General features: G+C 51.9%; 1 protein-coding gene across 1 annotated transcript in view; it reads left to right on the top strand.

The window, feature by feature from the left end:
- The first annotated feature begins 568 nt into the window (after positions 1 to 568).
- Positions 569 to 14,229, top strand: part of SH3PXD2A (SH3 and PX domains 2A) — a 222,551-nt gene continuing 208,890 nt past the window's right edge. Inside the window, exon 1 of the mRNA XM_028149383.2 lies at positions 569 to 934. Within this exon, the coding sequence (XP_028005184.2) occupies positions 863 to 934 (72 nt within the window). The 5' untranslated portion in view covers positions 569 to 862. The remainder of the gene's footprint in view (positions 935 to 14,229) is intronic.

The raw sequence follows: 14,229 nt of genomic DNA, 5'->3' as shown, positions 1-14,229 counted from the left end.
GCAGGGTCATAAACTACTTTTCATTAAAGAGATCTGGGGGAGAGGAGTGAGAGGGGCAAGGAAAGGTAGGGACAAAAAGACAAAAATCCGCTCCAAGACGCAGAGCCTGGGTGGGGGCGAGCTGGCTTCCCTCCCCCCGCTCCTCCCTCGGAAGCCACCCAGAGTTTCAGGGCCCCCCGAGAAGTGGCCCAGGGCCGCGCCAGGCCGCCGACCGCGCTCTGGGCTCGGCGGGGGCGGGCCGGCCCGCCCGGCCTCTCCGGCAGGGCTGCAGCCCCCTCCCCGCCGCCCCGAGCCCCTCCCCCGGGCCCGGAGCCCCTCCCCGCGCGCTTCCCCTCTTGTCTCCCCTCCCCTCCCCTCCCTTCCCTGCCTGCCTGGCCCGGCCTCCGCCTCCTGCGCCCACAGCCTCCGCCAGCGCCGAGCCCCCCGGAGCCGGAGCGCGGCGAAGGGGCGCCGCCTGTCCCTCCCCAGCGCGCTGACAGCGGGCTCCGGGGTCCCCGCCCCGTCCCCGCCGGCGGGACACACCCCCGCCCCTCCTCTGCTCCGCCAGTTCCCGCCGGACCCACCGGGCGGCGGAGAGAGCGGGCGGGCGAGCCGGAGAGCGGCGGCGGCGGCGGCGGCGGCGCGGGAGCGCAGGGAGCGCGGCAGGCCCGAGGGGAGCCGCCCGGGGCGCACGGAGCCCGCGTGCCCTCCGGGACCCGCAGCGCCCCGGTGCCATACCTGCAGGCGCTGGGAGCCCGGGCAGCGGCGGCCGGGACGAAGCGGCGGGTGGCCGCAGGGACTCGGGGAGCAGAAGGAGCCGGAGCCCGGCCGGGATGAGAAGGTGACGCCGCCGGGGGGCGCCACTCGCTTTGTGGGGGGGAAGATGCTCGCCTACTGCGTGCAGGACGCCACCGTGGTGGACGTGGAGAAGCGGAGGAACCCCTCCAAGCACTATGTGAGTACCGCCCCAACGCCTCTGCCGGGGGGGGGGGGGGGCTGGCCAGGGACCCCCGGGCGGCCCCTCGCCCCTCCCGCTGCTAGTCCCGGAGCCAAGTGCGCACAGGGCAGCCTCGCCGTGGAGTTTCTTTGCAGGGCCGCGATCTCCAGGGGAGCTTTCCTCGCCTCCTCCACTCGCTGCCTCCCCCAGCCCCGCGTTCTCTTTTTTTTGGCGTTGGAGTCGGCCAGCGGTGCCCTGGTCTGTTACCGCGGTGAAGTCATCCCCCCGCCCGAGCGGTGGTGGCTGGTGGGGGAAACGTTGGTCAGATCCTCGCCGGGAAGCTCTACTGGGAAAGAGCATCTCCCCGGCCCTCCCGGGGGGCGCGGATCCCCCGCGCAACGCAGACCAGGATGCTTTCCGAGGCTGGCCCTGGGGGAAGGAAGCCACGCGCTCGGACCCCCCTCCCCCCACGTTCGCTCCGGTCTCTGCCTCCCCAGGCCTGGGTTGGGGTCAAGAGGGAAGCCGCTGCGCCCCCTGTCCCACCTCCGCCCTCCGCCCTTGGATTTCCTTCGTTAAGTCATTGTGTCCGTAGGTGCGAGGAGAATTGTGGCTTTTCCCTTTTATCCCTCCTCTGGACGTGACCCTTGGACTGGGTTCATTTCCTCTCCAGTGATGCTCCAGCCCCAGACACGAGGAGGCTGATGTTTGCTGTGGTTTCCGAGGAACGGCTGCCCCTCCCCCCTTTCTTCCCCCAACTTCATGAGAAAGGGCCAAGGTGGATGGAGCCAAGCTTGGGGGGAGTCTGTGTGACGCGGCCGCCTTTCCTCTCAGCCAGGCCTGTCCGTCCCATCCTTCGCACCTTAGGCTGTGAGCTCGGCATCCTTGCCGCCTGGGGACGCCCGGCCGAGCAGCCTGAGCTCCTGTCCTTGAGACAGAAGAAACAGACAGCCGGGCATCCAAAGCAGAGGGACTGCATCTTATTTTCAAATTAGACACTTAGAGGGGCATTCAGACTGCCCAAAGCATTAATTTTAACAATTAGAACAGGCTGTTGGTTGCTGCCCTAGACTGCACACTGATCTCTGAAATGCCTTTTATTTCCCTTGTTGGAAGGGAACTGGGGTTTATGCTAATGTTAGCCTCAGGGGACTCTTTCTGCCTTTATCGCAAATAGCTCTGAACTTTGGGTTTTGTATAGGAGCCCATTCGGCTGGGCTCCTGTTGGGGAAGAGAGTGCAATCTGTGCAATCTTGGGGGCTGGCTCCTGACCAGACAGAGAGGTGGGTGCCTGTGGGGGAACATTTCTTGACGTGGTCCTAGAGTTGTTTCTTTTGCTTTATTAGGCTCAGCAAACGACTTCCCCTGCTTTTCAAGAAAGCTCTTTTTGGAGGACTTGGGTCACCAAGTGGTCATCCCATTCCAGGGACAGATGTCCATTTACACATCCCAGCGCTTATTATCGTCAGCCTCCCTAATTTTTCCCCTCAGATGTTACAGGCTAAGTTTTAGGGGTTCTTTTTTTCTAGTCTCCAGTTAAGGTCGGCACTGCTTTCCACAGATTGCACTCTCTACGCTGAGACCCAGACAGGTGCTTTTCCAACTCTGGGTTTTAGGTAAAACATCAAATCTTACTAATCTGACAAATGGTGTCCATCGTTATAGATGTAGGACATACTGGCAACCGGCCAGAAGTGTCGCTAAAGCGACCAGGGACCCACTGCCGAGTGTTGAGAGGTAGTTAAGTGCTAGGGCCCTGAGGAACGTTGGGCAAGTTCCTTAACTTCTGTGGGCCTCAGTTTCCTCACTTTTAAAGTGAGGGTAATAATGGTCTACTTCATAGGGTTGCTGGGAGAATTAAATGAGATCATCCATGCAAAGCACTTAGCCCAGTTCCTGGCACATAACAAGCAGTCATTAAATGGAAGCTTATTTTTGGTGAGATTCTGACTAAGAAAGCACTTTTGAAAACCAGCTATTAATGGTCTGGCAAAAAAAAAAAAGGGGAGAAAGATTTGGGGTTTTAAGATTGATAATAACTTGTTTTATGTAAAAAATACAAAAGAAGTCTTGTCCAGATCCCTTGAAATGATCATTTCCTCCCTTTTTACAGACAAACTGTTTTCCAGGACATCTCTGCTTCCCATGTAAAAAAACCGACATTATGTTTGGGGCAGGGAATGAGGTCACTGAACAGATGGGGTCATATAGAGCCATGAACGAACGTTGTGGAAAACAGTTCAAGGAGAAAGTGTTACATGTGTGACATGGCGGAGCTGGCAGGGACCCCAGGACTCATCTGGCTCAACCCCGTCATTTTACAGATGAGGAAACTGAGAACCAGAAGGAGTCAAGTCACTTGCAACATAGCTAGTCCCAGCACCTGGGTCTAACTGGCCTTTGGCCTGCGGGGTGGGTTTCGTTCGTTGAAGTATCCTACGTTTAGTTGGGGCTGACCAGGAAGACAAATACCTGGTGGTAGCCAGAGATCCCTAACACATTTGGGGCATACACGCATAGTGTCTAAGGAGAGGGTGCCCAGCAATAGAAAGTGTAGGTGGGGTCCACCACAGCAGGAGGAGCAGGTTGGGGCGTGGGGGCTGTGTCTCTGAAGTTTAGCATGTCTTGGCCCTTGCACGGTGGACACCACACACCGGAAGGTGAAGTGTGCTGGGTAAGGCAGTCCGGTGTGGGTAGCTGGCAGGACACCCTGTGTCCAAGTCGCCTGTGTTCGGGAAGCCCCTGCCCTGGAGAAGCATGCCTTCTTCCCACCTGTCCTCCATGATGGGGAAGTCGTGAGTTTGTGTTTTGGCAAATTGCAGAGCAGAGAGGTTTTCTGGGATGTGCATAGTAGCGGCTGGAGGGAGCTGTGGAGAGGCCTGGGGTCCAAGCAGGAGGGGCTCTGCTGGCTCTAGATCAGGGGTCCTCAAACTTTTTAAACAGGGGGTCAGTTCACTGTCCCTCAGACCGTGGGAGGGCCGGACTATAGTTTAAAAAAAAAAAAACTATGCAAATTCCTATGCACACTGCGAAGTCGGCTGCTAAGCAGGACAAGGCAGCGGCGGCAAAAACACCCGGCGGGCCGGATCAATGTCCTCGGCGGGCCGCATGTGGCCCGCGGGCCGTAGTTTGAGGACCCCTGCTCTAGATGCTGGGAACACAATGCAGAGGTTCTCTCAGGACATCCAGCAAAGGGTGTGCTCTTCCCCAAGAATGAGGGGGAGCTGCCTGGACAGCGGAGGGTCTTGTGCTTTGGGTCTGTTTACGAAAGGCGGGCATGTGGCCTCCGTCGTTTGGACGGTGCTGTCAGTCCATGGCTTCCTTCCTCTCTGCCAAGCCCCTGCTCGGGGTGGGGTGAGGGGAGGGTGGGCAGCTGCTGCTTAGGCCAGGCTCCCTGGCTTGGAGTCGGGCTCCTCCCTTAGCTTATATGAGTGGCCACTGGGGAGACCTTAGGTCACCTGGCTCTGGCCCAGACCACTTGTGTTTAAAATGACCCTGATGATGCCAGGTGCAAACTGCAGATGTCTTCCTTTGCAGGTTTGCCACAAGGATATGGGGCCAGGTCCACAGAATTCTTTGCGCTCATGTATGTGCAGGTGTATGTCAGGACACGTGGAGGTGGAGAGAAGCTTGTTTATCTAAAACAAACAAGACGTTATTTGTTTGGATGTGGGAGGCGTTGTGCTTTCACTGCCATTTCCTTTCCTGATTGTTTAATTCAGACAAATACCAGGCGTGGATGTTCTGAGCCTCTACAGGACTCTTTAGGGAATGCAAATAACAGCAGTGTTAGCATTTACCGTTCCTGGTGCCAAACACTTAACATGCGTGATTTCATGTGATTCCTACCATCCATTGCCTGTACCCTAACATGGGGTTGGTTCTTTGATGCCTTTATACAGATGGGTTAACTGAGTCGTGGAGAAGTTAGAGATTGCTCAGGGTCTCTTAGTTAGTTCAGACAGATCTGGGTAAACTCAGGTCAGTTTACCTCCAAAGGAGGAAACGAACCTACCACGGGGCCCTCCCCCTCATCTGGAGTCTGGCTTTGGAGAGCAGCCTCAGGCCTGCACAGCAGGGAGAGAGCAGTGCAGGGCGGTACTTGAGGACTGCCTCCCTGGGTGGGACCTCACCTCGTGCTGTGGCAGGAGGTCACTGTGAGGCACGGGGCGTGGACCAAAGCCAGGGTGATGTCAGGTCCCCAGTGATACCCGAGGTGATAAGTGAAAGATTGACCCTGTGGAAATAAGTTACTCTCCTGTGTGTTTAGATCATTACAGGTTTTTGTCTTGGTCCTGGGAGCTACATTTTTAGGAACTGGCCCCAGACCTGTTCATTTCTCAGCCCTTCAGTTTTTCTCTAAGCCCTTTGACTGTGGGTCCAGCCCCATGGGAGGAAGGATGTGCAGCTGCAGCATGGAAAGGGTCTTCTCAGGGCCAGTTCCATTAGGGAATGAGTGGTGTTGGGCAGATCAGGGTTTGAATCCCGCCTCTGGCTCTTCCTAGCCCAGTGGTCGGCAAACTCATGAGTCAACAGAGCCAAATATCAACAGTACAACGATTGAAATGTCTTTTGAGAGCCAAATTTTTTAAACTTAAAACTTCTTCTAACGCCACTTCTTCAAAATAGACCCGCCCAGGCCGTGGTATTTTGTGGAAGAGCCACACGCAAGGGGCCAAAGAGCCGCATGTGGCTCGCGAGCCGCGGTTTGCCGACCACTGTCCTAGCCACCCAACCTGGGGCCAGCCACTCTGGGCTGCCGCTTCCTCACCTGTCACCTCACAGAGCTTTGGGGAAATTGACCTGAGATAATCTGGGGTAAAGCTTCCACCTGGCCCCCATCGTGAGCACTCGGCAGACACTAGTTTCCATCCGTTGTTCCTGATCACCAAAACAACGAAGTGCGTTTGGGACCTGATAGGTGAAGCTGAGAGAAAAGGAAAGACTGAGGCAAAAAAGAAGGCCCAGCTGTTCAGAGTCCGATGGGAAACTGGGCTACATGCCCCATGGAAAACACCCAACATGCAAGAGAAACACATAAGCAAGGAGCAGCTGTTCAGACCTGGATGCCTTCCTGTAAGTTGGGAAGGAACATGGGTTGTGGGAGTGGGAGGGGGACTGGTAGAGGGGTGCTCCAGGGAAAGGCAAGGTCAAATAGGATCCTAGCCCAAGGTCAGCGCCACACGTGGGTTAGCCCCTCTTGCCTGCTTTCTCTCTCTCTCACACACGAGAATAGTTTCTTCTCCTTTCTCCAAGGAGGGAAATGATCTAGGGGTGATTCACAGGTCTGACAAGGCTCCCTGCTTATGAACAACCAACCACATCCTTCACGGCCGTTGGAATGGGGCGCACAACCAGCCATTTGTCATAGCCCTTTTTAGAGCTGAGTGAGGTTTTGGGGGGTGGGGGAGGGCAAATCAGGATTGGAATCACTGTGTGTGGTGGCAGGCAAACGGGAAGAGAAGGGAAAAATAAACGTATTTGATGTCATAGGAGACTGGATCCAGCTCCAGAAATATAAGTGCCAACTGCTGCATTTTTCCAGAGAGATATTCCGGGCCCAGCGTGGGTTAATGGCCAGTGGAGGCTCTGAATTAGAGGAGTGTTGTGTTAGGGCTTCTGATTTGGGGTTTGCACAGCAGTCCCTTGGAAATTGCCTTCTAATTTCCTCAGCCTGAGTCACCGACCAGGCTATTTCTTGGCCAGAAAAAGTCTAATAGGCAACTTTGTTCTCTTTTGCCTCTTGATTAAACAGAATAAAACAAATAATAGCATTATACATACGGTAGTTACACTTACTCGTCTTGAGTTCTGAGAATCCAGGAAAGGGATAATGGATTAGGACAGGGATCCAGGGAACAGGAAGGGCAAGGGGTGTGTGTGGGAAATGAGGAGGAGATTCTGGCTTTGGAACTAGGTCCTGAGCCAAAGCCAGAGGTTTACTCTGCTATGGCAATTGCCAAAAATAATGGAAGCGTCCAGTAGGGTAACTAGCGTTTCAGGAGGTGGATTCCCAGAGCTACGTGTGATTTCTTGCAGTTGCTGCCGTTAGTGGAGTCAGTCATAGGAAGGTAGGTGAATGGAGAGAGCAGTCAGGGGCCTGGACAGGAGGACAGGAAGGCGGGAGGGTGAGCCACCAGAAGGCCCCTCATGCCCCCGAGTAACCTCCAGGCAAGTTACCACATCAGCAAAGGTGCTGAGCTGAGCCCAGCGAGGATAAGATGCAGAGTGAAGAGAGTAGGGCATCTTTTAGAGGGGATCTTATTGGAACTGTGTAACAACACATGAGGTAGGCGTTTTATTTCCACTTTACTCATGTGGCAATTGAGGCCCAGAGAGCTTATGCGACTCTCACTCAGAGGAATTCAGTACAGCTGGGATCCTCACTCTGGTCTCTGACACCCACGTCTGTGAACTCGTCGCTTTCTGCCCTGTTTGAGCTGGGTCAGGGAGAGAGGGGCATGGACATACCCGAGGAGTCCAGGCAGCACCCCCTGAGGTGATGGGCACCCGGAAGTCTGCGTTGTCAGAGAGCACCTAGGCGCTCGTGTCCCTGGGCTGGAATCCCGTCTCCACCGTTTACTGCCATGGGCCCCAGTGCATGTTACTTACACTAGGTGCACCGGTTAATAATGCGGATTTTGTAATCAAAGAGAACATTTTAATTTCAAGAGAAACATCAAAAGTGCTTTATTCAAAGTAATGTCCATCGCTAGCTACACAGTTCCCCCATCTTTCAGGTAATTTGTGGATACTGTCCGAATAGAACTTTTCTTGTTTTGAGGCAAACCATTCCGAGACCCGATTTTCCACTTCTTCGTATGTTTTGAAGTGCTGCTCAGAAAGGGTGTGTGCCATGGATCGGAACAAGTGGTAATCTGAAGGAGCAAGGTCTGGTGAATACGGCGGGTGGATTACTACTTCCCAGGCAAGATCTTGTAACGTGTCTTTAACTGGTTTTGAAGTGTGTGATGGTGCGTTATCATGAAGCAAAATTACTTTGCTGTGTCTTCTGGCCCATTCTGATCATTTTACAATCAAAGTGTGGTTCAAATGGATTATTTGTTGTCGGTAGTGATCAGTATTAACGGTTTCACCTGGTTTTAGAAGCTCATACTACACCACACCTTCCTGATCCCACCAAACGCAGAGCATTGTCTTCTTTCTGAAGTGATTTGGCCTTGCAGTTGTTGTTGATGGTTGACCTGGATCAACCCATGATTTTGTGCATTTGGGATTCTCAAAATAAATCCACTTTTCATCACCAGTCACAATTCGATGCAAAAAAGACTTTCTTTCGTGCTGTTGAAGCAACATTTTACTGATGACTTTTCAGTTTTCCATTTGTCTTTTGTTCAGTTGATGTGACACCCATTTTCCTTCCTTTAAAATCTTTCCCATTGCTTGTAAACCATCAGAAATTGTTTGCTGAGCAACGTTTAATCTTTCTGCAAGTTGTTTTTGAGTTTGACACGCATCTTCATCCAATAATGCTTGTAATTGTTGGTCTTCAAAATTTTTCAGTTGACCTGGACGTTCTTTGTCTTTTACGTAGAAATCATCACTTTTAAAGCTTTTAAACCAGTGTTCACAAGTATCTTGAGATGGAGCATGTTCACCATAAGCTTCCCGAAGTATATGATAACTTTCAGCAGCACTTTTCTTCAAAATAAAGTAATGAATTAAAATTTCCCGCAAATGCTCTCTTTTTTTTGGCACGAAATTCGACATTTTTAACCGTAAAAATATGATGTTAACATCTTCGGCAAATTTGACATATGAAGTTTTGAAGCTTGCTGTCAATACAACAAAATAGCATACATATCAAATCGCATATATACCAACATACGTGTAACTCCATCTATTGAAAAAAATACGCATTATTAACTGGTATACCTAGTATCTCTGTGCCTCAGTTTCCTTATCTGTAAACAAACAAACAAAACAAAAAATGAGGGGGAAATAGAACCTCACTCATAGGGTTGTGGTGAAGATAAAGTGAGTTAATAAGCGTGATGAGTTTAGAACAGTACGTGGTACAAATTAAGCACATATAGGTATTTGCCATAGTAATGGTTAAGTTCAGAAGAGGGAAGATTGGCTAGAGAAAGCAGGCTTGATGGGCCTTGAGGAGTCATTAGGATGTGGATGGTGAAGAGTAGGATTTAGGAGAGAAAAAGAGGGGAAGGGAATTCCAAGAAAGGGAAAAGCAGGGGTGGATCACACAAGGAAAGCAAAAGGTCAGGCTCGCTTCTGAGAGCCTCTTACGAGCTGAGGGAATTCAGTTTATGGTGTAGACACCTCTGAACCTTTCTTTTCTCCTACGGATTGCGGGAAGGGGAGCTGATGGTCATGATGGGGTCCTCCTGGTGGGTTCCAAAGCTGGCTCTAGGGCTTTCCTGCAGCCATTGGTCGGAACAGAGCTAGGCAAGAACTAGAACCTTTTTCTAGTTCTGCGTTGGGGACTCTAGTTGGCAGGCCAGAGCCCAGGCCCTCTCTGTTTATAGTTCTTACTCTGAGGGGTCAGGCTGCCTCATAAAAGTTGATTGCACCCCAGAGGTCTTGCAGAGGGAGGGTGGAGGAGGAGGAGGAGGAGGAGGAGGAGAGGGAGTGGCAAGGAGCGAGGCATGGCTGCTTTGGGCCTCACCAATGGAGGGCCTTGGTTGGCAGGGCCCGATGCAGCCGCAGGATGTCACAGTGGAGTATTTTCCATCCACATTCCCATACACGGCTGGCCACTGCAGCACCCCAGGGCAAGAGAGAGGAAACCCCGATCCTTGAAGGGTCTGGAGGCTGATACTAAACAGCTTTCTGGGGGCCCAGGATCTTTGAAGTCTCCCTGTTTCCTGAAACAGTCCTGCCAATGTTGCCTTCTCCTTCAGCATCTCTCTGAACTTGTTTCACTTTCAAGTACAATGCTTCAACTACCTCTCCATGTATTTAACCTCCACCACACTCCCGTATATTCCAGTAAGCCTGATTCTTTAGGGAAAACTTAATAATAAAAATAATAGCAGTTGCCCTGGCTGTGTAGCTCAGTTGGTTAGAGCAGTGGTTGGCAAACTGCGGCTCACAAGCCACAGTTTGCCGCTCTGTTGACTAATGAGTTTGCCGACCACTGACCTACACTCTCGATTCCAATAATTACAGGCTGTTGTTGTTCCTTGTGATAAGCCCCTATCCCAGTGGTCAGCAAACTCATTAGTCAACAGAGCGGCAAATCGCGGCTCACGAGCCGCAGTTTGCCGACCACTGGGTTAGAGCATCGACCTGATACGCCGAGGTTGTGGGTTCGATCCCCAATCAGGGCACATATAAGAATCAACCAATGAATGCATAAATAAGTGGAACACCAAATCAGTCTCTCTCTCTCTCTCTCTCTCTCTCTCTCTCTCTCTCTCCGCCCCCCCCCCCTTCCTCTCTCTCTTAAAAAAAGAAAAGCTAACATTTCTGAATGCTTTCTCCATGCTAAGAGCTTTATGGAACCATTCAAAATTGCCCTCGAAATGTGTATTTACTGCTGGCATCCACATTGTACAGCCCAGGACACAGAGACCCACAGAGCTTAAGTGAATTGCCAAACGCCACGCAGCCAATAAGCTGCGTGTAAAGAGGGGCCTGCCCTGTCCCCACAGAGACCTCACAGCCCCTTTAATGCTTGATACACCTGGGGAGACTGGACCCCAAGGAAATTCCATCTGAGGCCTGGCTGGTTGGCTTGTCAAGCCATGAAACCTTCCACATGTCACTTTCCCCATCTAGATCTCCATTTGCCCATCTAGAAAATGGGCTGAGTGCTTCCTTTCTGTCCTGCCTTACAGAGGGGAGGGTGGGTACGAAAGATGCTTTGGAAAGTGCTGAGCCCAGAGGAAATAGCTGTGTGAAGGGTTCCTAGGTCCTTCAATCTGGTTTCTTTTTTCTTTTTTTTCAATATTTTAAAAATCTTCACCCAATGATTTACTTATTTATTTTAGAGAGAAAGGGATAGGGGGGGGGAGAGAGAGAGAGAGAGAGAGAGAGAGAGAGAGAGAGAGAGAGAGAGAGAGAGAGAGAGAACATTGATCAGTTGCCTTCTATACACACTCTGACCAGGGATTAAACCTGCAACCTAGGTATGTGCCCTGATTGGGAATAGAATCCACACCATTTGGTATATGGGACGACGTTCCAACCAACTGAGCCACCTGGCCAGGCCTCAGTCAGTTTTCTTAAGCATTTGGGGAAGGGGTTGCTTTACAAAGAGGAGCTGTCCTCCTGAGAAGCCTTGCAGCCAGGGTTGACTCAGGATCACTTTAGGCCTTCAGTGAAGGTGGCTTCCAGAAAACCACCCTGGGAATTACACTCTGCTTCTTTCCAAGCCTGTCATTTTTGTGAATGGGAAGAGACAGAGCTATTTCCAGTCCCTTCTCTCCCTGATGTTACCTGAGGGGAGGAAGTGACGTCCTGGCCGCTGCGTTAGCCAAGGGGAAACAGCTGTGCTTTCTGTCCCTCCACGGGGCTGCTTCTCTGGCCCTTTGCTGTCATTTCCTTCGGCTGGTGAGGAAGCCTGGGTGGGTGGAGGTGCGTGGTGGGGTGGGGGCAGAACCCCTTCCTTTGTGTGTGTCCGTGCAGCCTAAATTATGCAGGGGAATGTGTGGGGCTCTCCGACCTGCCTCTGGGACCTCTGGATTGGGAACTTCAGAACTGGCAGAAATCGATCACTCTTATCAGATCTCTTATCAAGAGGTGGGGGTATTACCTGATGCCGGTAGCCTACCAGGTGGGATGTAACAGGTGGGGGGTAAGGGATTTCGTGGGTGTGGGTAGGTCTGTACTTTCACCTGTCACGGAGTGGTCCCAGGAATATTCTCGTTCAAGGTAATTAAGGAGACTTTGACCTGTTTTACATGAGCACCATCCTCATACAGCTACCGCATATTGCATTCCTATTTTGTGCCAGATTATTTATAATCTCTGATCTCGACACAGCCCTGAAGGTATGCATTTTAACCCCATTTTACTCATACGGAGACTGAGGTTCAGAAAGTTTAGGGTGCATGGTTAGTCAAGTACAAAGCCAGGTATGTCCCCCCCTTACCCCTCCCCCTCGCCCCCAGCCTATGCCTGTTTCACACTGTCTCTGTACCTTATACCCTTGGTCCCTCTCCAGGTCTGCTCTGGGGCAGGGGGCGCTTCTGCCTGCCCCACGTGTTGTCCTCCTGTGGGATAATGCTCTTTATTGAGAAAGCCTGCCTTGCTGCTTTCGCCCACCTAAGGGTTCTGAGCGTGAAGGGATTGTCCCAGTCGTTTGAAGTGGCTGCTTTGTAAACTCTTTCATGGTAGGCCCCATCCCGACCCAGCTTTATTCCGTTTCCTGATGGCCCAGACCCAAAGGGCTATTTTAAGGGACTTGCCTGTGTGGGAGAATTTCTTTGTAACAACAGAGAGGGAGGCCTGGCTGGCCTGGCATGGTGCTGGCAGTGGGGCTCTGAGAGAGAGAGAGAGAGAGAGAGAGAGAGAGAGAGAGAGAGAGAGAGAGAGAGAGACTCTTTCCTGAATTCTGCCCCCTGGGCTGGAATTGACTCATGGAGCTCTCAGCACTGTGCCTGGCCCCTGGAAGGGACACCGTCTCTTATCAGTAAAGGCAGGGGTTCCAGAGGTGGCTGCCCAGGGTTTTCTGGAGCGCTAAGCCCTAGTGGATTGGCAAACGGATCCTTTTCTCACAGAGTTAAGGACTATAGTAGAACAATGTCTGAACTTGAACTCAAGCCTGGATTGTTTCTATTAGTCATCACTCATTGGCATCCCAAGAAAAGCAGCCTCATTCTCCCCATGATTGCTGGACGTGGCGGCTCCCGGGCAGGGGAAGTGGGGAACTGAGTCAGGGAATGTGAGTGGAACCCCCGGTAGGAGCAGGCACCAGGGCAGGGCTTCTCACTCACTGTCCCCTCTAATCCCCACAGCAACCTTAGCCCATTGTCCCTGCTTTGTAGACAAGGAAACCAAGGCTCAGAGAGGTGCAGCATCGTGCCCTCTGTCACACGGCAGTCAATGTCGAGAGCCAGGGTTTGAACCCAGATCTCTGCAGCACCAAAGCCTGTGCTGGTTCCACTGTGCTCCCTGGAGATCTGATGGATTGCCCCCCACCTCCCCATGTGCTGAGGTTGGGGGTTCTCTTTTTTCCCCCTGCCTCCAGCTGGAAGCATCCACACATGTCAGACTAGCTGTGCCTTCTCTACTCTCTCTGCACTATCAGACTCTGGCCTCTGTGTCTGTATTTCTTCCTCTGCTGAGGGCACCCGTGGGGGTCACGGCCCTGGTTAGTGGCTCTGCAGGGGTATAGAATGCTGAGAGCACTGCCCTGGGCTTAAAAAGGGAGGGGACCCAGAGGGAATGTGCAGTGGGCCTTCCCTCGGGAGAATGTAGATGGCTTTATCTCAGGGGCTAGGAAGTGCATCGTGTGTGTGTGTGTGTGTGTGTGTGTGTGTGTGTGTGTGTGTGTGTGTTTCCAGATAAAACTTCAAGGGTCTGGATTAAACCTCGGCTCATCTGCCTACTCTGACCTTCCCTCCAGGCCCCTCCATTAACATGTGATGTGGTTGGAGCTGGTGGTAGCGATAAGATATCAAACCTCTCTTACTGAGAATGGACCCCTGGCAACGTCTGGCCTCTATTTTGGGATTTGAATTTTTATTGCCTTTGAAATCTTGTCTAGAGCCACTATATATATATATATATATATATATATATATATATATATATATATATATATATATATATATTGCTTTCAGAGAGGAAGGGAGAATATGAGGCGGGGGAAACATCAATAATGAGAGGGAATCATTGATCAGCTGCCTCCTGCATGCCCCACACTGGGGATCGAGCCCACAACCCTAACCCGGGCATGTGCCCTGACCAGAATCGAACTGTGACCTCCTGGTTCATAGGTCGATGCTCAACCACTGAGTCATGCTGGCTGGACCAGAGCCGCATAGATAGGAACTCCAGGACCCCAAACACAGTGTACATGTTAGGGAATGTCACTAAGCGAACGTTGGTTTTGTACCTGCTGTGTGCAAGGCACCGTGCTGAAAGCAGTTCCTCCAGCTGGGAGCCAGAGGGTGGTGAGCTTCTGCAAAGGCAGCGACCCCAGCTTTTCATCTTTAACACCCCTCCCCCACACTAGCAGAAGGTCCAGATCACCTGGGTCCTTCATCAGTGGAATAAATCCATGAATGAACGCTTTATTCTATTAAAGCCCCTTCCTCCTATCCCATTCTTATTTATTTTTAAAAGAACCACATCTTTTAACTTACAGTTATGGAAATTGGCTTTTT

This window comes from Eptesicus fuscus, chromosome 17, assembly GCF_027574615.1.
Source record: "Eptesicus fuscus isolate TK198812 chromosome 17, DD_ASM_mEF_20220401, whole genome shotgun sequence".
NCBI classification, from domain to species: Eukaryota; Metazoa; Chordata; class Mammalia; order Chiroptera; family Vespertilionidae; genus Eptesicus; species Eptesicus fuscus.
This window is presented reverse-complemented; position numbering and strand designations above follow the sequence as displayed.